This window comes from Varanus komodoensis, unplaced genomic scaffold (assembly GCF_004798865.1).
Source record: "Varanus komodoensis strain SLA01 unplaced genomic scaffold, ASM479886v1 scaffold36, whole genome shotgun sequence".
Classification (NCBI taxonomy): domain Eukaryota; kingdom Metazoa; phylum Chordata; class Lepidosauria; order Squamata; family Varanidae; genus Varanus; species Varanus komodoensis.
Window position 1 is genome coordinate 2,027,639 of NW_025335873.1, and position 16,949 is coordinate 2,044,587.

General features: G+C 49.7%; 1 protein-coding gene across 2 annotated transcripts in view; it reads right to left on the bottom strand.

Annotated features, from left to right (window-relative positions):
• The window catches only part of ASS1 (argininosuccinate synthase 1), an 80,640-nt gene that overhangs the window by 37,612 nt on the left and 26,079 nt on the right, over positions 1 to 16,949 (bottom strand). For both annotated transcript variants that reach the window (XM_044440166.1, XM_044440167.1), the window contains 2 exons: positions 13,191 to 13,261; positions 11,261 to 11,291 (listed from right to left, as the gene is read on the bottom strand). In XM_044440166.1, coding sequence (XP_044296101.1) covers positions 11,261 to 11,291; positions 13,191 to 13,261 — 102 coding nt within the window. The remainder of the gene's footprint in view (positions 1 to 11,260; positions 11,292 to 13,190; positions 13,262 to 16,949) is intronic.

Sequence of the window (16,949 nt, forward strand, 5' to 3'; positions counted from 1 at the left end):
CTTTGGAGGTATGAAACCTAAAGGCCAGGTCCCTGCAAGTGAGAACAGTGCAGATGCTATGGATGTATCCCCCTTGTTTCTACCACGGTGCCCCACCGCAAACAAGCCCTGAAAGGCGGGCTCTGCGTTCTTCTGGTCATTCTGGACCAGGGAGGAGGTGGCTGCAAAAGCACCTGCTGGCTCGCAGCTGTGTGGTCACCAGCACACACAACCCTGCTAGCAGGGTTTGCCAACCATCACTGTTGTTCTTGGAGACCCTTCCCCCTGCCCCAGGCAAGACGGGAATTGCGGATCTGGTCGATAAAAGGACCCAAGCGGGAAGAACCCATGGAATTACTCCGGAGGGGCGGAACCGCCTTCAGCATGGCTCGAATCCATTCTAACGATGGGGCCATGTGCAGCATCTTGACCCGCCTGGCATGGTGGTTTTTGTGGAACTCCATCCCAACAGAGGTTTTGGCCTGTTCCGAGGCTGGCCCTACCAGAAGGCAGAGTGAGGTATTCACCTCCTCCGGTGGCAGATCCCAGAGGTGGCACCGAGGCGATGGAGAGGGGAGCTGCCTTCCAAGCTAGCCCTCTGTCTTCAGGTGTGACGCTGCCCAGGTGCTAGCTTCAAAGAAAGGTTCTGCTGGTGGCTCCTCTTTACATGGACTGGGGAGGGGCACCATCTTGTCCTTTGGTAGTAAAATATCTTGTGCAATGGCGAGTGAGTGGCAATGCAGGGCCAAGAAACCAAATTCCGGGCATGGGGGGAAGGATTTTGAAAATCCCCCAGATTTCCTCCCATCCACTGGATTCCTCACACCCCCTTGTACAAGAGGCATCCCGAACCGAACACCAAGACCGAAGAATGGGAAATGCAGCCAGCGGTGGTGTTCGCCTTGTGTCTCGTCTGCTTTGTCTTCAGCTCCCAGAAGACAAGCCAAGCCAATGTGAAGATGAGGAACTGCACACGATACAACCGTAGCTACATGAATAGGCTCAGCTGGATCTGACCCAGGGCTCTACCTCCAAAACAGGTCAGTGGGACAGCTCAGGTAGAAACCACCTCGCTGGAGCTTAGCAGAGCTGGGCCTGCTCAGCGCTGGAAGAACTAAGATACATATGCTCCATAAAAACATAGAGAGCAGACAGACTGGAAGCTGAGCGTGGGCATGGCCGTCTATACCGTTTTTCCCAACCTGGGGCCTCCAGGATATATTGGCCTGGGGCCCCGGTGGGACGAGGCGCGCCCGCACACCCTTCTTCATCCAGCACTCAGCGGTACACCGGCTCGAGCGGAGGTTGCATCAAGCCGCCACGGCTTTCCTTGGCCACCTTCCTCCTGCATATTTCCACACGCATCTATTATCCACGCACCCAAGCAACAACTTCCGTACCCTTTTCAACCTACCCTAAAAGCCTGAGAGTGCACCGACAGCGAAAAATAAAAAATTAAAGGCCCACCAAGGACTGCGAGCCTGGCTGCCTCCACAAAAGCAGAGTGCCAGAGGTGCTTGGGAACAAAGGGCCAGGAAAATCAGACAATTTTTTCCCCTCAACTTGATCTCATCTTTTTTCTTTAACGCCCCCACAGCTGGAGATGGAATAGCTATGGAGGAGCAACTCAGGCAGGAAAAGTGTGACTTCGGCAGAGAGGAAAAGACGGAGGCAGACGGAGCCCAGCCATGGAGAGAGAGCGAGCGAGCCGTGGAAAAAAAGGGGTTTATTCTGCACTGACCGAAAAACTAATGACGAGTCTTGACCTCAGCAGGTGCTCTTGTTGACTGTGCTTTTTGACGGTGTCCCCGAGGTTAATACACCCAGGGGAAAATAGAGGAACAAAGCAAAAACCCATTTCAAAACACATCAACCTTTATCTCTCCGTGTGTATACAATATTCCCCTCCCCAGACTTTATAGCAGAGGGCTGTCTTATCTCTTAAAGCCGGCCCAGTGGAAAAATGGATGCGTTCCATAATTAGCTGATACTTCCAGCACTTCTAATGAGTTTCTCCATTTGGAGGATTGCAATAAGTGCAGGGGTGGAACGGAAGCAACAATTTCTTTAAAAAATACAGGGGAGAACGGGGACTCTTTGGGAGACTGGAGATAAATGCTTTCTTCTATTTGTTGGCTTTGCAATTTAGCAAAATCTGGTCCCCCCCCCCCCCCGCAACCTCTTCTCCCAACTCATCCTCTCTGCAGAAGTGACAAATGGCCAGAAATGGCCCAGTGCCGAAATGGACAAAGCCGAACGACAAAGATGACATTTATAAAATTGCTGATGTTGAGCTAGGGTGACCATGCGTTCTCCTTCACAGAGGACAATGCTCTCTTCAAAGGGCCACCAGGCAAGTGTCCTCTGTTTTGAAGGCGTCCTCTGTTTGAGTGGCTGCCCAGGCCAAGTCCTGTTCAAAGGTCAACCACCACCCAAAGGAGCAGCTGGCCCTGGAGAACAGACCGAAGAAGCGGAACACGCAAGTTTCCTGGTCAATCTTCCACGCCAAGGCAAATGACATCCTACTTCCCTTGAAACGATAATTGGTTCTCCACCAGCATCTCAACCTCTGCATGAGCACATGCAAATGCGAAGCAGCTCCGGGTCCTCTCTGGGAGCAACTTTTTCTGGGAGATTCACAAGTGGTCTCCATAGCTACAAGCATGGAATTTGCAGGGATGTCGGGCGAAGTTTGCATGCCTTGGATTGGATCATTGTTCTCGGCTGGGCCCAGGCAAAGACGCTGCGCTGAATGTGGAAAGCCACCAAGAGGCCAGAGACTCGGAAGGAGAATCGCTTGCTGCGCAAACCTGCCCGGTTCATCTTGCAGGGTGTGACTGGGCCTGCCGCGTCTCTGGTTAGCTGTCACGCTGCTATGGATCCAAATGGTTTGCCGATTGCTTCTGGGTGTCAGGGCCTCTAACACGAAGAGCGGGGTGGCTGGCTATCTCCCTACAGGCACCCCCCCCCTTTAGCAAGAAGGTCATTAGAGCTTAAATTGATTTTTAATGGATTTTTATCTCACAGTGATTCCCACTGTTCTCCTCTGTTCCCTGTAACACCCTATTTAGGGAAGTCCTTTCCTTGGGAAGTTTCCTTGGTGCCAACTGTTTTTTTCCATAAAAACATTGACTGGGAGGTGTGGCAGTCAATTAGGCATCACACAAAAGAGACGACAACACAGATTTGCAGCTAATTTGCATGTGTGTGCTGTCCTCTTTATACGGAATGGTACAGGTGCCAGTTTCGAAATTAGTATGATCCTTACAAGAGAAGTGTGGCTCCCCATCTAGACCCACTCTGTCCTGGTGCTGGTGAACTTCGAGGCACTTCAGCAGTTCTGACAGAGCTTTCTCTTTAAGCCAGATTTGAACTGGACAGTGATGTGAACAGGGCTGTCCTTGGCAGCTATTTGAATAGAGAACCATCCTCAGGCAAAGCTGGCCGTCAAAGCTGACTCCTGTTTGATGCACCCCCTATGTCGCTGCTCTGGCATTTCTTTACACAGAAAGATTTGTAAATGTTGCAAACGTGAAGTCCAGAACTAGCACCCAAAAAGCACGGAGTGAAGGAGAGCTCATGCATTACTCCAGGTAACGGGCTTCATTGTCACACTGTTCCTCTGAGGTCTCTCCTGGGGTTCACCCCAAATCTTTCTTCTTATCACTTGCCCCTATTAGGATTAATGCCTGATTGATTAATTAATTAATGCCCTCTTGGGCAAGACCATGCAAATCTTTGCCCCCTTCTACATGGCATCTCTTCAGGTACCCAAAATGTGTTACAACTCTGCTAGACATGCATATTTATATTCCCGGTGCTTTTAAGGTTTTATGCTAACATGTTTCCCTTTGCTGCCTTTTAAAGTCATTTTGAAAGTGTCCTCTTTGCTTTTGTGAGCCACCCTGGAAGCACTGATGTAGATCAATATATAAATCTTTTAAATACATAAGTTAAGGTACAATTCTAGACAGGGTTAGACTGAGAAAAAAGGCAAAACTGATGCAAGTTTAGACAGAAAAAAAGGATTTTCGCTCTCAGCATGCCCCAGCCAGCCAGAAAAATAACAGAAGAACTGGGTGCAGAACCAAAAATGATGAAGGGTTTAGAGCTTCCTAGGAGGGAAATTAAATCCTCTGGAACTCTTCCTATGGTAAAAAAATAGCTTAGAGAAAAATCAGAAATCTGTCTACCATACCTTGGCATCTCACAGTAGGTTTGGTACTGAAGAATCAAAGTACTTCTAATCTGTTTATATTGCTCACTTTCTTCATCCTTCTGTCCCACCCATTCTGCGCCCTTGCCCTGTTCTCCTTCTCAACAGCCAGTTGCGTCGCATGGCCACTGAGCATGTGCAAACTGCACTGAGCTGTTTTCAGGGGTGGTGCAGGGGAGCCCGCAAAGGAACGTTAGAGGGGGGTTGGAGCCACTCCAGGTCTTCCCTCTTGTGTGTGGCTGCAAAAAGGGGAAACACTCTTTTAGGCTGCATTAAGAGAAGCATCACTTTCAAATTACGTGAAGTACGAGTTCCTCTTTGTGCAGCACTGGTGCGGCCTCACCTAGAATACTATGTCCAGTTCTGGTACCACAGTTTAAGAAAGATGCAGACAAGCTGGAAAGCATTCAGAGGAGGGTGGCAAGGATGATCTGTGGACTGGAAACAAAGCCGAGAGAGATGGAAAGAACAGGGCACGTTCAGCCTGGAGAAAAGACGGCTGAGGGGAGATGAGATGAAATAGCGCGCTACAAATACTGGAAAGGCTGTCAGAAAGAGGAAGGACAGAATCTCTTCTCGACCATCCCAGAGTACAGGAAGATGGGCTCAGGTTATAGCAATCGAGGTTCTGGCTGAACGCCAGGAAGAGCTTCATGACTAAAGCAGTATGCCATACCTGGAAGGCATCCAGTCTGGGCCATTGCTGAGCGTTCCTGCAAAGTTTTGTTACATATTCCATCTACAATGGTATTAAAATCCTACCACTCAGGTTCCCAAGGTCACCTTTTTCCCCCAAGACAAAAACACTCAAAATCCTCAACCTTTCCTCACAGGGCTGGTATTCTGACCCCTCCATCAAGGCATCATACACCGTCTTCATGTAATTCCATACTGGTGGCCATCTTTGGCCATCACCCTGAGCTCGTGGGAGAAGGCACAGAATGCAAGCAGAATAAATGAGAACATCTTTTCCCAAACTTTAAAGGTACAGTAGGGCTGTACCAGTTTGGCCTTGGATGTCTCCAGTGTAGGAGAGCCCACCACCTCTCCAGGCAGCTGGTTCCACTGTAGTATTGTCGCAACTTGAGCTGATTATTCTATGTCCTACCCAGATTCAGGCTAGAGATCAGGAAGCTTCCTCACGGTCAGAGCAATATGGCAGTGGAACCAGTTGGCTGGAGAGGTGGGGGGCTCTCCCACACGGGAGGCATCCAAGGCCAAACTAGACAGCTACTTATTCATTTAAAGCTTTTATAGACTGTCCCATTACTAGTGTCTCAGGATGGTTTTACAAACAGATTTAAAAAATGGCACAACATCCAGCAATTCACAATAAAATCACAATTTAAACCAATTAAGCATTTAAATAATGGGAGAAGAAAAAGGGCTTTGCCTGGCACCAAAAAGAAAAAACTGTCGGTGCCAGGAGAACCTCTGTGGGGAGCATATTCCACAATCGAGGTGCCACTGCAGAGAAGGCCCTCCTTTGGGTAGCCACCCTCCTGATCTCTTTCAAGGAGGGCTCCCAAAGAAGGACCGCCAACCCAGATCTTAAGGGGCAGGAGGGTGCATAGGGAAGAAGGCGCTCCTTCAGGTATCCCGGACCCAAGCCATTTAGGGCTTTACAGGCCATCGCCACCACCTTAAATTGGGCCCAGACTTCTGAGTGGGATGTTGTAACTGGTGACTTGCAACAGCAGCGGGCTGGACCCGGTGGCCTTCCTGGCCCCTTCCAACCCTCCAATTTATTTAGCAGGTGGCTCTTTCTAGCTGTTGCAATTCCCAAAATGCTCCTCATTTGATGCCAGCCATTTCTCATTTCCCCAGGCTTCCATCCAGTCTATCCCAGACGTCAAACTTTAAGTTTAAAAAGTTTGTATTCATAAGATTTGTGCACATTTGCTGGATTTTCTCAATGCATTTTTGCCTAATAAACTTGACTTTTGCAAGCCTTTCTTTTACTATAATACATTTCTGGACATTTCCCCTAATGCAATGTATTTTTGCACCTGCTTCCTGCTCAAAGAACTGTCATGAAATTTGGAGAAGCATGACTTTCAATGTTTTGGCTGGCACAGTGGTTCAGAAGCGCAAATGGGTGCACAGGCATCAAAATGCTTTACTGAACCAGTTTCTGCCCCATTCCTAGAAGACATCGGTCAAAAACTGAAGCAACTAAAACAGCATGCACAATATTCCGCAAAACTTGCAAGTAGAGAGTAGAATAGCACAGACTCTCTAATGCTTGGAAGTAGGACCAACTAATTCCGAGCTTCAAACACACTGGGGCAGATCATTTCAGAATTAAATTCTGCTCTCCTATTGCACTGCCATCTGAAAACCGGCATAGCATCCTATCTTGGTTCCGTCACTTCCTGGACTATGACTTTGGGGCTTGGGAAACGCATCACGCAATGACATCACAACACAGCTTTTGTGTTATTCCTGCAAAAAAAAAAAAAAAAGAGAGAGAGAGGGAGGCAGCTATGGCAATTTCCAAACGTGTAGCTGCAGGAGCACATCCGTGCCCAAACACAGGTAAAGAGACCCGGAGCGCAACGTTAATGGTGAGACCTCCCTCCCCGAAGCAGAGCGAGTTGCTTGTTTCTCATTTCGCTGTGCCTTCCTAGCGGGGGCATTAATGAAAGACGTCTGCATGTTTTTGCTTGGTTCCTTCCTTTTAACCACCGTTCTATGTATACTCAAGATGTGCCAATACCCAAATTACACGGACGGCAGATTCCAATTTTGCATCAACTGCCCTTTTCGTAGCCTTGATGTGTTTATGATTAAGCCGGGGAGCATCCGGCCTGCTCTGCAATGACGGGGTTCTGGGGTGGGGGGGAACTTTGGCACTCAAGGGAGTTGGCAGTGCAACAGAGGGTGGGTAGGAGAGGAGGACTGAGAAGCAAATAGGAGAAGACAGATGAGGTCTGTGCGAGCCGAGCGAAGAGGAGGGAATATTTAAAACGCTTTAACCAAACACCCGAAGGCAAAGTTGGGTAAGTTGGCAATTTTCTAAGCTGACGGCAAAAGCACCCATTACATAAAAGAGCTAAATTGGAATGAAAAGAAATAGGGTTTGGCTCGCATTCCGTCATAATGGTGCTTCGCTGCTTTTTCTCTGCTCTCTAAAAAGCCACCGCTTGGATGACACGTAGGTTGGCTGCGGTGTATCAATGCCTTCTATTTATCCCACGCCGCAGGAGGCCTGGTCTTGCAATGTTATCTTTAAAGGGATGGAGGGGCAATGGAAAAGGGGGGGGGGGGGGGAGGGGAGGGGGACAAGGAAAGGGGAGAGAAACAGGGCAAGAAGATAAAAAATTGGAAGCAAATGGTCCATGAACTAAACCATGATGCACAGCTATCGACGCTGCAAATGGTTTATTCATCCAGGTTGGTATTGCTGCGCCTCGCTCTGAATGAACCCTTTTCAGGGTGCCATATGAAGTTAAAGCAAGTAAATTTCTATCTTTCTTGGCATTAGCTGCCTCATTGCTCCTCAATTGGGCCTCACAGAGGCAGAAAATAGTTCAACCATCTGTTTTCAAATCCCTCCGGCTGGCAGGTCTTTGGGGGGGTGCGTTTCACCCAGGGGGGTGAGGGCCAACGTGTGTGTGTGTGTGTGTGTGAGAGAGAGAGAGAGAGAGAGAGAGATGGGGGGAGAGGATGGGGTGGACCGTGCGAGAACGCTGCACTCGCTTCCCCTCACCCCAGCCCCTCCCGTGGTTTATCCACCCCAAAGCCCACAGAAGACGGACAGATTCCTCAAAAGCAGCCTGTTGGGATGGCACTTCGCATTCCTTTTTGATCCGTGGAGATGCAATAACAGTGCACAAAAGGAAGCCTGCAGACAGAAATTTAATGTTAGATTGGCTGCACATTCATAGGCTCCGGCCCCGAGGGCACAGTCTTTTAGGGAACGCAAGAGATATCAGATGAAGCGTTCGTTCTAGAGACTCGCGTCTGCCTTGGAGATGGTAGACCAACAGCCGTGGCCACCGTGAAGTTAAGACCTCGTCTCCAAAGAAGAAGGGCTTTGAGTCAGAGTTCCTATGTTGATAAGTCAGTCAGAAGAAGGGAGGCAGGAAGAATCTCTGGATTCTGGTGCAAAGGAACCTGATCTGTGAGGCTGACCCTAGTTCTTCAGATTTTGGACTTCACAAGGCCATTTTTGCCGAAATACAGGACCAAGTTGTGCTTAAATGCCTTTATGGTTAGAGATGCATGTTTACATAAAGGATGCCTTGCAAAATGCATTGCATTAGGAAAAATGTGGGCCTATCAAGTAATTTTTTGCAGAACTGAACAAAAACCTGGAGAAAACAGGCCAAGGCAGACCTATGGAAGAATGTATGCAGACATGACCTGGAGAAGAACGAGATGGACCCATTTATAGAGAGACCCCAGCACTACAAGAGATAGGGTCAGAAAGAGGTCCCAACAGCTTAGCTACCGGCTCACAAATGCTGCAAGCCAAGTATGAGACAGAAACTAGGGCTCAGGCATCCAGCGGGACACCCTTGTGGAAGGGCTTGGTCACGCCAGACAGCAGGGCAACCTGTGTGCTAGAATGTGGCCTTGCTGGATTCCTACAGTTTGAACCTGGATCCACTGGGGTGGTGAAGGGCCCTGCCATGCCTCCTCCTTTCCATTACAGCCCCAGTGCCCTGAACATGTTCCATGGAGAGTCAGGAAACTGTGGGGTCAACCACAGAATGGGGAACAGGGGGCTCCCAAAAACCAGGCAGAGAGTTCCTTTGGGAGCCTCCTCCCCACAAGCCGTGGGTCTCAGCTCCTACCCCAGCCAGGAGAAAAGCAACTTGGGAAAAGTGGGATGGGTGTGGGGGGAAGATTCTGCCCCTGCCCCACATCCACCCCTGCTCCAAGTCCACTGGAGGACGGCGGAAGAAACCCACGTGGTTGGCCTGTCCATCAGAACTCAGGCAATTTGCACTCTTTCCAACCAGAACTTGAAATCCACTGAAACTGGCACTTCCCCAAATTTCGCAACGGAGTTTTCCCATCAAAAGAAAAACGTCACTTTGGGGTGACATGCGAGAGAAGGAAGTGGGGCATGAATGCAAAGATCGTGATGATGCAGACAAGTTTCTTGCAAAAATGCACATGTCAGGCGAATTTGCAAACAAAAATCACTCATCTGGGGAGAAGCAAACAAAAGGGCATACAGATTTTCATGCAAACTTTTAAAAAATTGCAAATTGTTTGAGATGAACCAAACTTAAGATTGGAAAAATGAGAAACGAGGCAGAACAGAAATTGAAACACTTAAATCTATTCCTCGCCTATAGTACGGAACCGCTGCAAAAGTCTCTCTGAAGACAGTGGCTCTTCAGATTTAACAACACACCCAGAACAACTGAATATGGACATGCCCATATTCCACAGCCAACCCAGTATGCCCAAGCAATTTTTCCATGCCCCTTCAGTGTGAGTGACCAACTCCTATTCAAAGCCAAGATGGAGCAGAAATATCTATTCCCTACTGGGTTTATAAGGAGTTAAGCTCAGGGCAGGGACTCACACAGGAAGACAACAGCCAGCCTCCTCTAAGACCTGCATCTCCATGGGAACTAGCAGATGCAGGGCATAAATACCCACCCACCCTGTCCGAGTGATGCCGGATTGGAAGGAAGCATGGGCAGAGAAAGATGCATCGGGCAGAGCTGTGACAGGCATCTTCCTTTGTGGATAGGCCATTTGGGCGCCCGGGAATGGCTAAGATTCGACTGACTTCTGTCATGGCACCAGCCGTGAGGACGGCTGCTGGAGAGACGCCACCCAGCACCAGGGGCTGCATGGAACGTCGTCCCTGCCTCCCTTCCCCGCCACCGTCACTTCTCCCCGGTCCCTCCTCCTCCTCCGTCTCAGCAACCGATTGTCTAATTAGCGCTGATGGATAGTTTAAGTAACTCCCTTGAGCGTGGCGTGCCTGCTGGAGCATGAAGTAGAAAAGGCGAGGACCAGCAGGCAACAAAACCGCGCGGCCCCATTATGCCGCCGCGAGAACGGTGCCCCGGTTCGCCACAGCAAGACAGGCGTGCCGATCTGGAACGGCTCCAGCCGGGGGGGCTGGAGGGTGCCCACTTGGGGTGCCCACCCCAGAAGTGAGTCTGGGGATCCAGGGCAGGCAGGGCTGGGTGCTGGCTGAGGGCCGCAGCCCCGGAGTGAGTTCTGCTGTTCCCCATGGTAACCTGCTTGTCCTCCGCTTCTCACTCTGGCCCAGGAAAGGAGCTGGAAGGGCCACGGGCTCCCTGCTCCTTGGATCTAGGACCACAGGCCAGCCAGCGGGAAACAGGCTGGCACGGAGGATGAGCGGGGAGAGCCGTTAGTGACCCTGGTGGGAGAAGCCAGGCTCCGGGGGAGGGAGCTGCTGGCAAAGTCTCTCCCAAGAGTTGGAGCCAGCGCTGCTTGGGGCCGCACGAAAAGCCTTGTGGGAATCTGGGTAAAGATGCAGTTCAGAGGCACGGTCCCCAGACCTCTCCCAGAGAGCCTCCCCCATGGATGGCATCGACCCAGGGCCATCCTTCCTGACAAAGAAGGGACATTCCAGAAACTAGCAACATTTAAGCCCTTGGAGAAAATGATTGAAGGCCTTCAGCAGAGGCTGGGAATGAATTGCCAGTCCCTGATATGAGAGTGTGAGGGGGGGGGGGGGGTCCCAGGAGAAGCCACCGAACCTGCTCATCTGGAAGCCAAGGCATTCTTTGCTTCCCCTAAGGACAGGACTTAATTCCAGATTTTGCGACTCTTTCTTTATAAAAATAACGCAAACCAATGACTAAAAGAATCGAATAACTGGTACCCGGCTTGTTAAAAAAATCAAGAAGCAGGAAAGCTTTTGTTGTGGGGGCGGGGCATCCTTGAGCCACTGAAAACTCAGAGATGTTTCTGCTAGCCTGTTAGAGTTTTCGAGCAAGACAGGTTTTTCCGTTCCTGCCTGAACTTTCTGGTGTTTAAACCTGCACGATTCAGCATGCAAAGCAGGGGCTTTGAGGCACTGGCCTTCCCAGTGTTTCTTCTGTTGTCGGAAAGGTAACTTACCTGTGGATTCTCCAGGATCCCGGCCTCGTAGCTGAGAAGGATGGAAGAAAGCAAGTCAGCAGGGGTGCGGCTTCCCACACAGAAAAGCACACAACTATCTTAGCCCTCGCTTCCCACCTTTACCCCTCGCAAAGTCACGCATCTGCACTCTCGCCCACGAGACCGAGGGCGTGATTGTCTCAGTCCGGTGCTGCACGGATCCCTTTCAGCAGGGAGGAGGAATCATTGCAAGCAGCCCCCCACAAAAAGTTGCCTGCATGCAGGCAACGGCCAGAGCTTCCAGCCCTTGACCCCTTCTCGTCGGTGCTGCAGAGCCCGCAAAAGGCACACGGAGCCGTTCTGTGAAAAGCTTCACAGAACGGCTCCCGGGCCCACAGCAATGCCACTCCGTGCCATGAGGGCCCATTCAGGGCAGGGCTGAGGACCTCTGTGAGCCCGAGGGCAAAGCTTATTTAGGGGCAGCTTTCCAGAGCTGCTTTCCTGGGGAGGATGGAGTGGAAGGCCCAAGTGGCCAACGTGCCAGCCTCTCGGGGAGCAAGCTTGCTGACAGCCACTCGGCCAGTGTAGTTGCAGGTGTCCATTCGGGGTGCAGCCCCATCAGCCCCCCACACTTAGAGCCTCCAAGCAGCCCCCCTTGCTTCACCTCCTGCTTGGCCTTTTAGCCAGAGAGCTGCACAGGGAGGAATGGATACGAGAGTATGGTTAGGAATCCTCAGATCCTGGGGGCGCTGGACTCCGACCCTCCATGTCCCCCGGGGGGAGGGGGGCTTTGTCTTCCCCAAGTTGTCCCAAGTTGCTTTCCTGCTCCTTGGATTGGTGGTGTGGAGGGTCTTTCCATACCAACTGCAAGGAACCGTGAACAGGATTCAAGCATGGACTCCCACTTCTATTTCTGACCTGGATCTGGGAATCTGAATTATCCTGTGCCTTCTCAGAAATACCTAGAAGTCATAGGATTGTTTGCTTAGAATGAAGGAGCAGCAGTAGCTCAGGGACTGGTTGAGGTGGCACCTGGTTTGGGCAAATGACCAGCTGTATTTTGCTTGCCCATGCAGCTTTGCTTCCTCTGAGGGGCAGGCTTCTCTGAATATTTTCAACTGCTGGATACTAAGCACTATTTATTTATTTAAAACATTTCTATGCCGCCCCCATCGCAACAAAAACATACAAAATTATGCAAAAACAAAGTTACACATAAAAATATTAAAACCCAGTGCATCTCGGCTTAAATTTTTTTAAAATACTACATAATTAACACTTAAAATAAGTTTTAAATAAAAAGGTCTTAGCCTGGCGCCGAAAAACAAATAACGACGGCACCAGGCAGACCTCTCTGGGGAGCACATTCCACAGTCGGGGCGCCACCGCAGAGAAGGCCCTCCTCCGGGTACTCACCCTCCTAATATCATTCACAGAGGGTTCCCAGAGGAGGGCATCTGTTGCTGATCTCAACTACAACTAAGATATTCTGGATAGAAATCATGTGTTCTAATATTCAACTCTAGCTGCTCCCCAGAATCAACCAGTTTATTTATGTCTTTATGCATTGACTTTACAAGTTTTTCATCCTGTTCTCCTTCCAAGAGGGAAAACTATTAAGTACATAGTTCATCTTTCTCCAATATGGCAGCCTCCTGGGAGGTTGGTTAGAAGATTCTGGGAATTGTGGTCCATCTTATCTAGGTCAACTCAGAATGGACACCTTAAAAGGGCTGGGCACCTTGGTGGAGGACATGCCTGATGCTTCTCATTAGCCAGGCTAACTGAGTTGAGCCTCCAAGAACAGGCACACTGTATTCCAGAACGCCAGACAGCAGGACAGACTACATGGGGCAATATGCACACGTGTCCCGCCTGTGGAGTCTCTGAGGGTCTGTCTGACAAAGCCTAGAAGCAGAACTTTGGACTGGACCCGCATAAACTGCCTCACCTGATATGCATGAGGTTTTCATCCATGCTCCAAGGACTGGAGGGAGTCACTGGGATGGGGATGCCATGTTCCTACAAGAAGAGAGGCAGGGAGAGGAGCAAAAATCAAGCCCCAGAAATGCAACTCATCCGTCCTGATTGGCCCTGTATCCTCCCACAAGGTGATCCTGCAGCAGCTTAACTCGCAGGAGAAACAAGGCCCCCGTTGCTGCAGACCATGTCCCAGGATGCAGCACAGGCGCTTGGATTACCCAGGGAAGCCTCAGCCACCGTCCACCTCTCTACTTCCGAGCTCCGTGAGAGCCACTTTCTCATGCTTGGCCAGGCATGGCCTCCCAGAAGCTGGGCAGAGGTTTCCATCCATCCAGAGAACAAGCCCAACAACCATCTCTCAGTGATGAAGCATCAGCTGAACATCCAAGGCTAATAGCGACCCCTCACACCTTTGGAACTGAGCATTCGCCACAGGGGGACACTTTCCCTTTTCAGGGACCTTCCTGCAGCTGGAAGCCCATGTTTAGAAACTCCTGGTTGGGAGTGGTTGGCAGTGAAATGAGGCGGCCTGAGGCCAAATGAGCTGCCGGAGAAAGAATTTGGTCACACTGAAATACCCCGCCAAAGAAAAGGCTGCAACTTAAGCTGGTTTGTGAAACATTTCAAGTGGCAGTGGCATTTTGAAGCTAGAGGTGCTTTGGGAAACAGTAATTGTGCTTGGATTTCCCCCTTTTAAAAGGTCTTGCAAAAATCACAAAGGTTTGAAAGCAGACTCAGAGGTTATATGCGGTTTCCTACCATCAGAGGGGGTTAGGAGTGAGAACAACAGTGCAATCCTAGCCAGGTCTACTCAGAAGTAAGCTTCCCTGACTTCAATAAGAAATATTGCCAAGGAAACAAGCTGAAGAACCAGCAAAATGACTCAGAGAAACACTAGGTCACTGCTCCCTGAATCACCAGATCAAGTTTTGGTTGAACTTCTGTTTGTCATTGTTAGTCACACTGCTTTTGTTCCCAACTGGCCAGTAACTGAAGCCATCTGGGTGCTTTACAACAACCCATAACATAAAATGCAAGTAATAATGTCACAGATTTTGCTGTGAGAGTTCAAAAACCAAACTTGAACCACTTAAGCAAGGTTAGTGCCACCAGACCTGCTAAAATGGCACAAGGGGGAGACATGGAAGCTGTTTAGAACTGTGAAATTCCTTGGTACAGAGAACATTCTTAACTTGGCTCTGAAAGGATCATAGAGATGGCACTAGTGGGCCTAAGTAGGAACCGTGTTCCAAGCAGGGGAACGTGCACCCCGCCTCCCTGAAAAGGCCCTCTTCCTCATTCACCAACCACTAAGACGGACATCAGAAGGCGGCCCCAGAAATTGACTGCCACTTCTGGGTGGAATGCTGCACTAGCTTGAGCATTTTTCTTCATTTGTCTTTACAGAGCAGGATTGCTATATCTGGAGATAAAGTGATTGTAGAACAGTTCTAGCTTCCAGATGTGCTGGACTACAACTACCAGCATCCCCAGCCAGCATTTAGAGGGTAGCAGGCTGGGGAAATCTGGCCCAGAACCTGCAAATAGGCTCAGCTGGTGCCACAAGCCACAAAGAACAAGCTTCTCCATTACCCTTCTTTGCCATCGGACCATGTTTGGAATCACAGCTCTCAGCCCTCCCGAATTCTTTTGTAAGCCCACAGAAGTTTTGCGAAGTCCTCCCCACCTACCTTTTGCAAACCCTGACAGCTCCCTCGTCCCCCCCTTTCTCTTTCTCTCACACTTGCATACACACAGCAGAGACGGTCATAAACCTTCGCTCTGTTGCAGGGTCGCCCCACTCACTTCATTAGCCGGAGACATTTCTGTGGGGGAAATGGTCTGTGAAAAGGGGGTGACTAAATGGCCAGCACAGAATTAGCAGGAGCTGGTGCAGTGATACGGTTCTCAGCCTGACAAACAAGAGGGCGGCGATTGAGGGCGGCTTGGGACTGCCAAAGAAAGCCAGGATTTTGACAGCGCGCTCCCTCGCTAAGATGCGTTTAGTGTGGATTTTGAGGGTGGGGGGGGGATCTTAAAATAAATTCCCCTTCAAAAAGATCCTTCTGCAAAGTCCTAAGGGAGTGTACACTCAGACAAGTCATTGTTGTGTAGCTGCCTGTGTTTGCAAATTTTATGCTCAGGGTTGAGTTCAGAACTGGGCAACACAGAGAAGGCTCAGCTGCTTCTGGAAGGCAGAGGACGCCCAGAGGGTCAGCACGCAAACCAGGAAGACTAAGACACCCCAAAGCTGCATGGGACAAACATTAATCCAGCCAGCCTGAATCTCTTCCACAAGAATGTGATGTACTAAAAGGGATTCCCTCCAAGTCAGAGAGGAGGGTTTCAGCTGCAGCATCCCACGCATGGAGTTTCCTCCCAGGCAGTGCAGTCTAATTACCGCCTTTATTTTCAAAAGCCAGCTAGAATTTTGTTGCTGCCCAGGCTTTCTACTGGGCAAAAGGTAGATGCTTTGGAAGTCAGCTTCAAGTGTTCTTAACCACTGGTCGAGTGGTCATGGATTCTGCTTAGTGAAGTCAAAACATCTGGAGCTCTTCTCCCCATGCTTGTTCAGTTGACTTAAAAAAAAGTTTAGCTGATCATTGAGAAGGAACGCCTTCTCTTTTGCAGACTGGTTTGGCACTAGACTGCCAGATAATCTTGCAGATGAGAAATTACTACCACTTCCCTTCCATACCACCCATAGCCAAAGCTTTTTGGGCAGTTCACAATATTTAAGTCCCCCATCCAGATTTCAGCCAAGCCTGAACTTGCTTAGCTTCCAAGATCAGGCTGGATCAGGCACTTCAGGCTGTATAAAACCTCATGGAGTTGGGGGAGACACTGGCTGTGCAAACAAACATTCCTACATCACATGGGTAAAAATGCCCATGACTGGGAACAGAAACTTGCAGAACATTCTGGTCCCTTTGGACAACTTTTTTCAATTGCTAGCTCCCCAAAATCATCAGACAAGGCTGTTATTGTTCATCTGCCTTGCCTTCTTCATGGAATTTTATGGAGAGGACATTCAAAGCAATGCATAGTCTTTTATCCATAATCACACTCAGGTTTTCCCCACCTCTTTTTTCCTACCACCACCGAGAGAGAGAGAGAGAGAGAGAGAGAGAGAGAGAGAGAGAGAGAGAGAGTATAATGTACAGACTGAGAGATTAAGATAGTACTACATTGCTATTCTCATCAAGAGAGTCTTCTGATGGTATCCTGGATTTTGGCAAATCCCAGTTCAGAATATGGCTTTTAACGGGATAGTGCCCACCCTCTGGAACTGCCTACCAGTGCAAACTCAGCAGGCACAAGAACTTGTCTGGGATTTTGAACCCCTCCTGAAAGCCTCCTTCTTCCAACCAGCCGTGATCTTGCTTTACACATGAAGATGGAGTGTTGGTGCATCACTTGGGACAGGTCTTTGACATAAGCAGTTCATCAATAGTTCCCCAGTGAAGGCGCCATCCTGTGTACCTCCTGCAAATCCTCGTCACCAAACGCTTTTCCTGTTCAAACAGGCATGGAATTGCACCCAAAATTGCACTAGGAGCTCTTTGTGTGGCACCTTAGAAAGCTGACAACACAAACTCTGCCTTTGAATCTGGATGGCGCAGGGTGGGCATGAAAGAAAACCAACCGTGTGTGTTCTGCATCGGACTTTTTGTCCTCCCCCACAGCCGGCTCATTCCCTGCCCATCCACAAGAAAGCAAGTCCAAA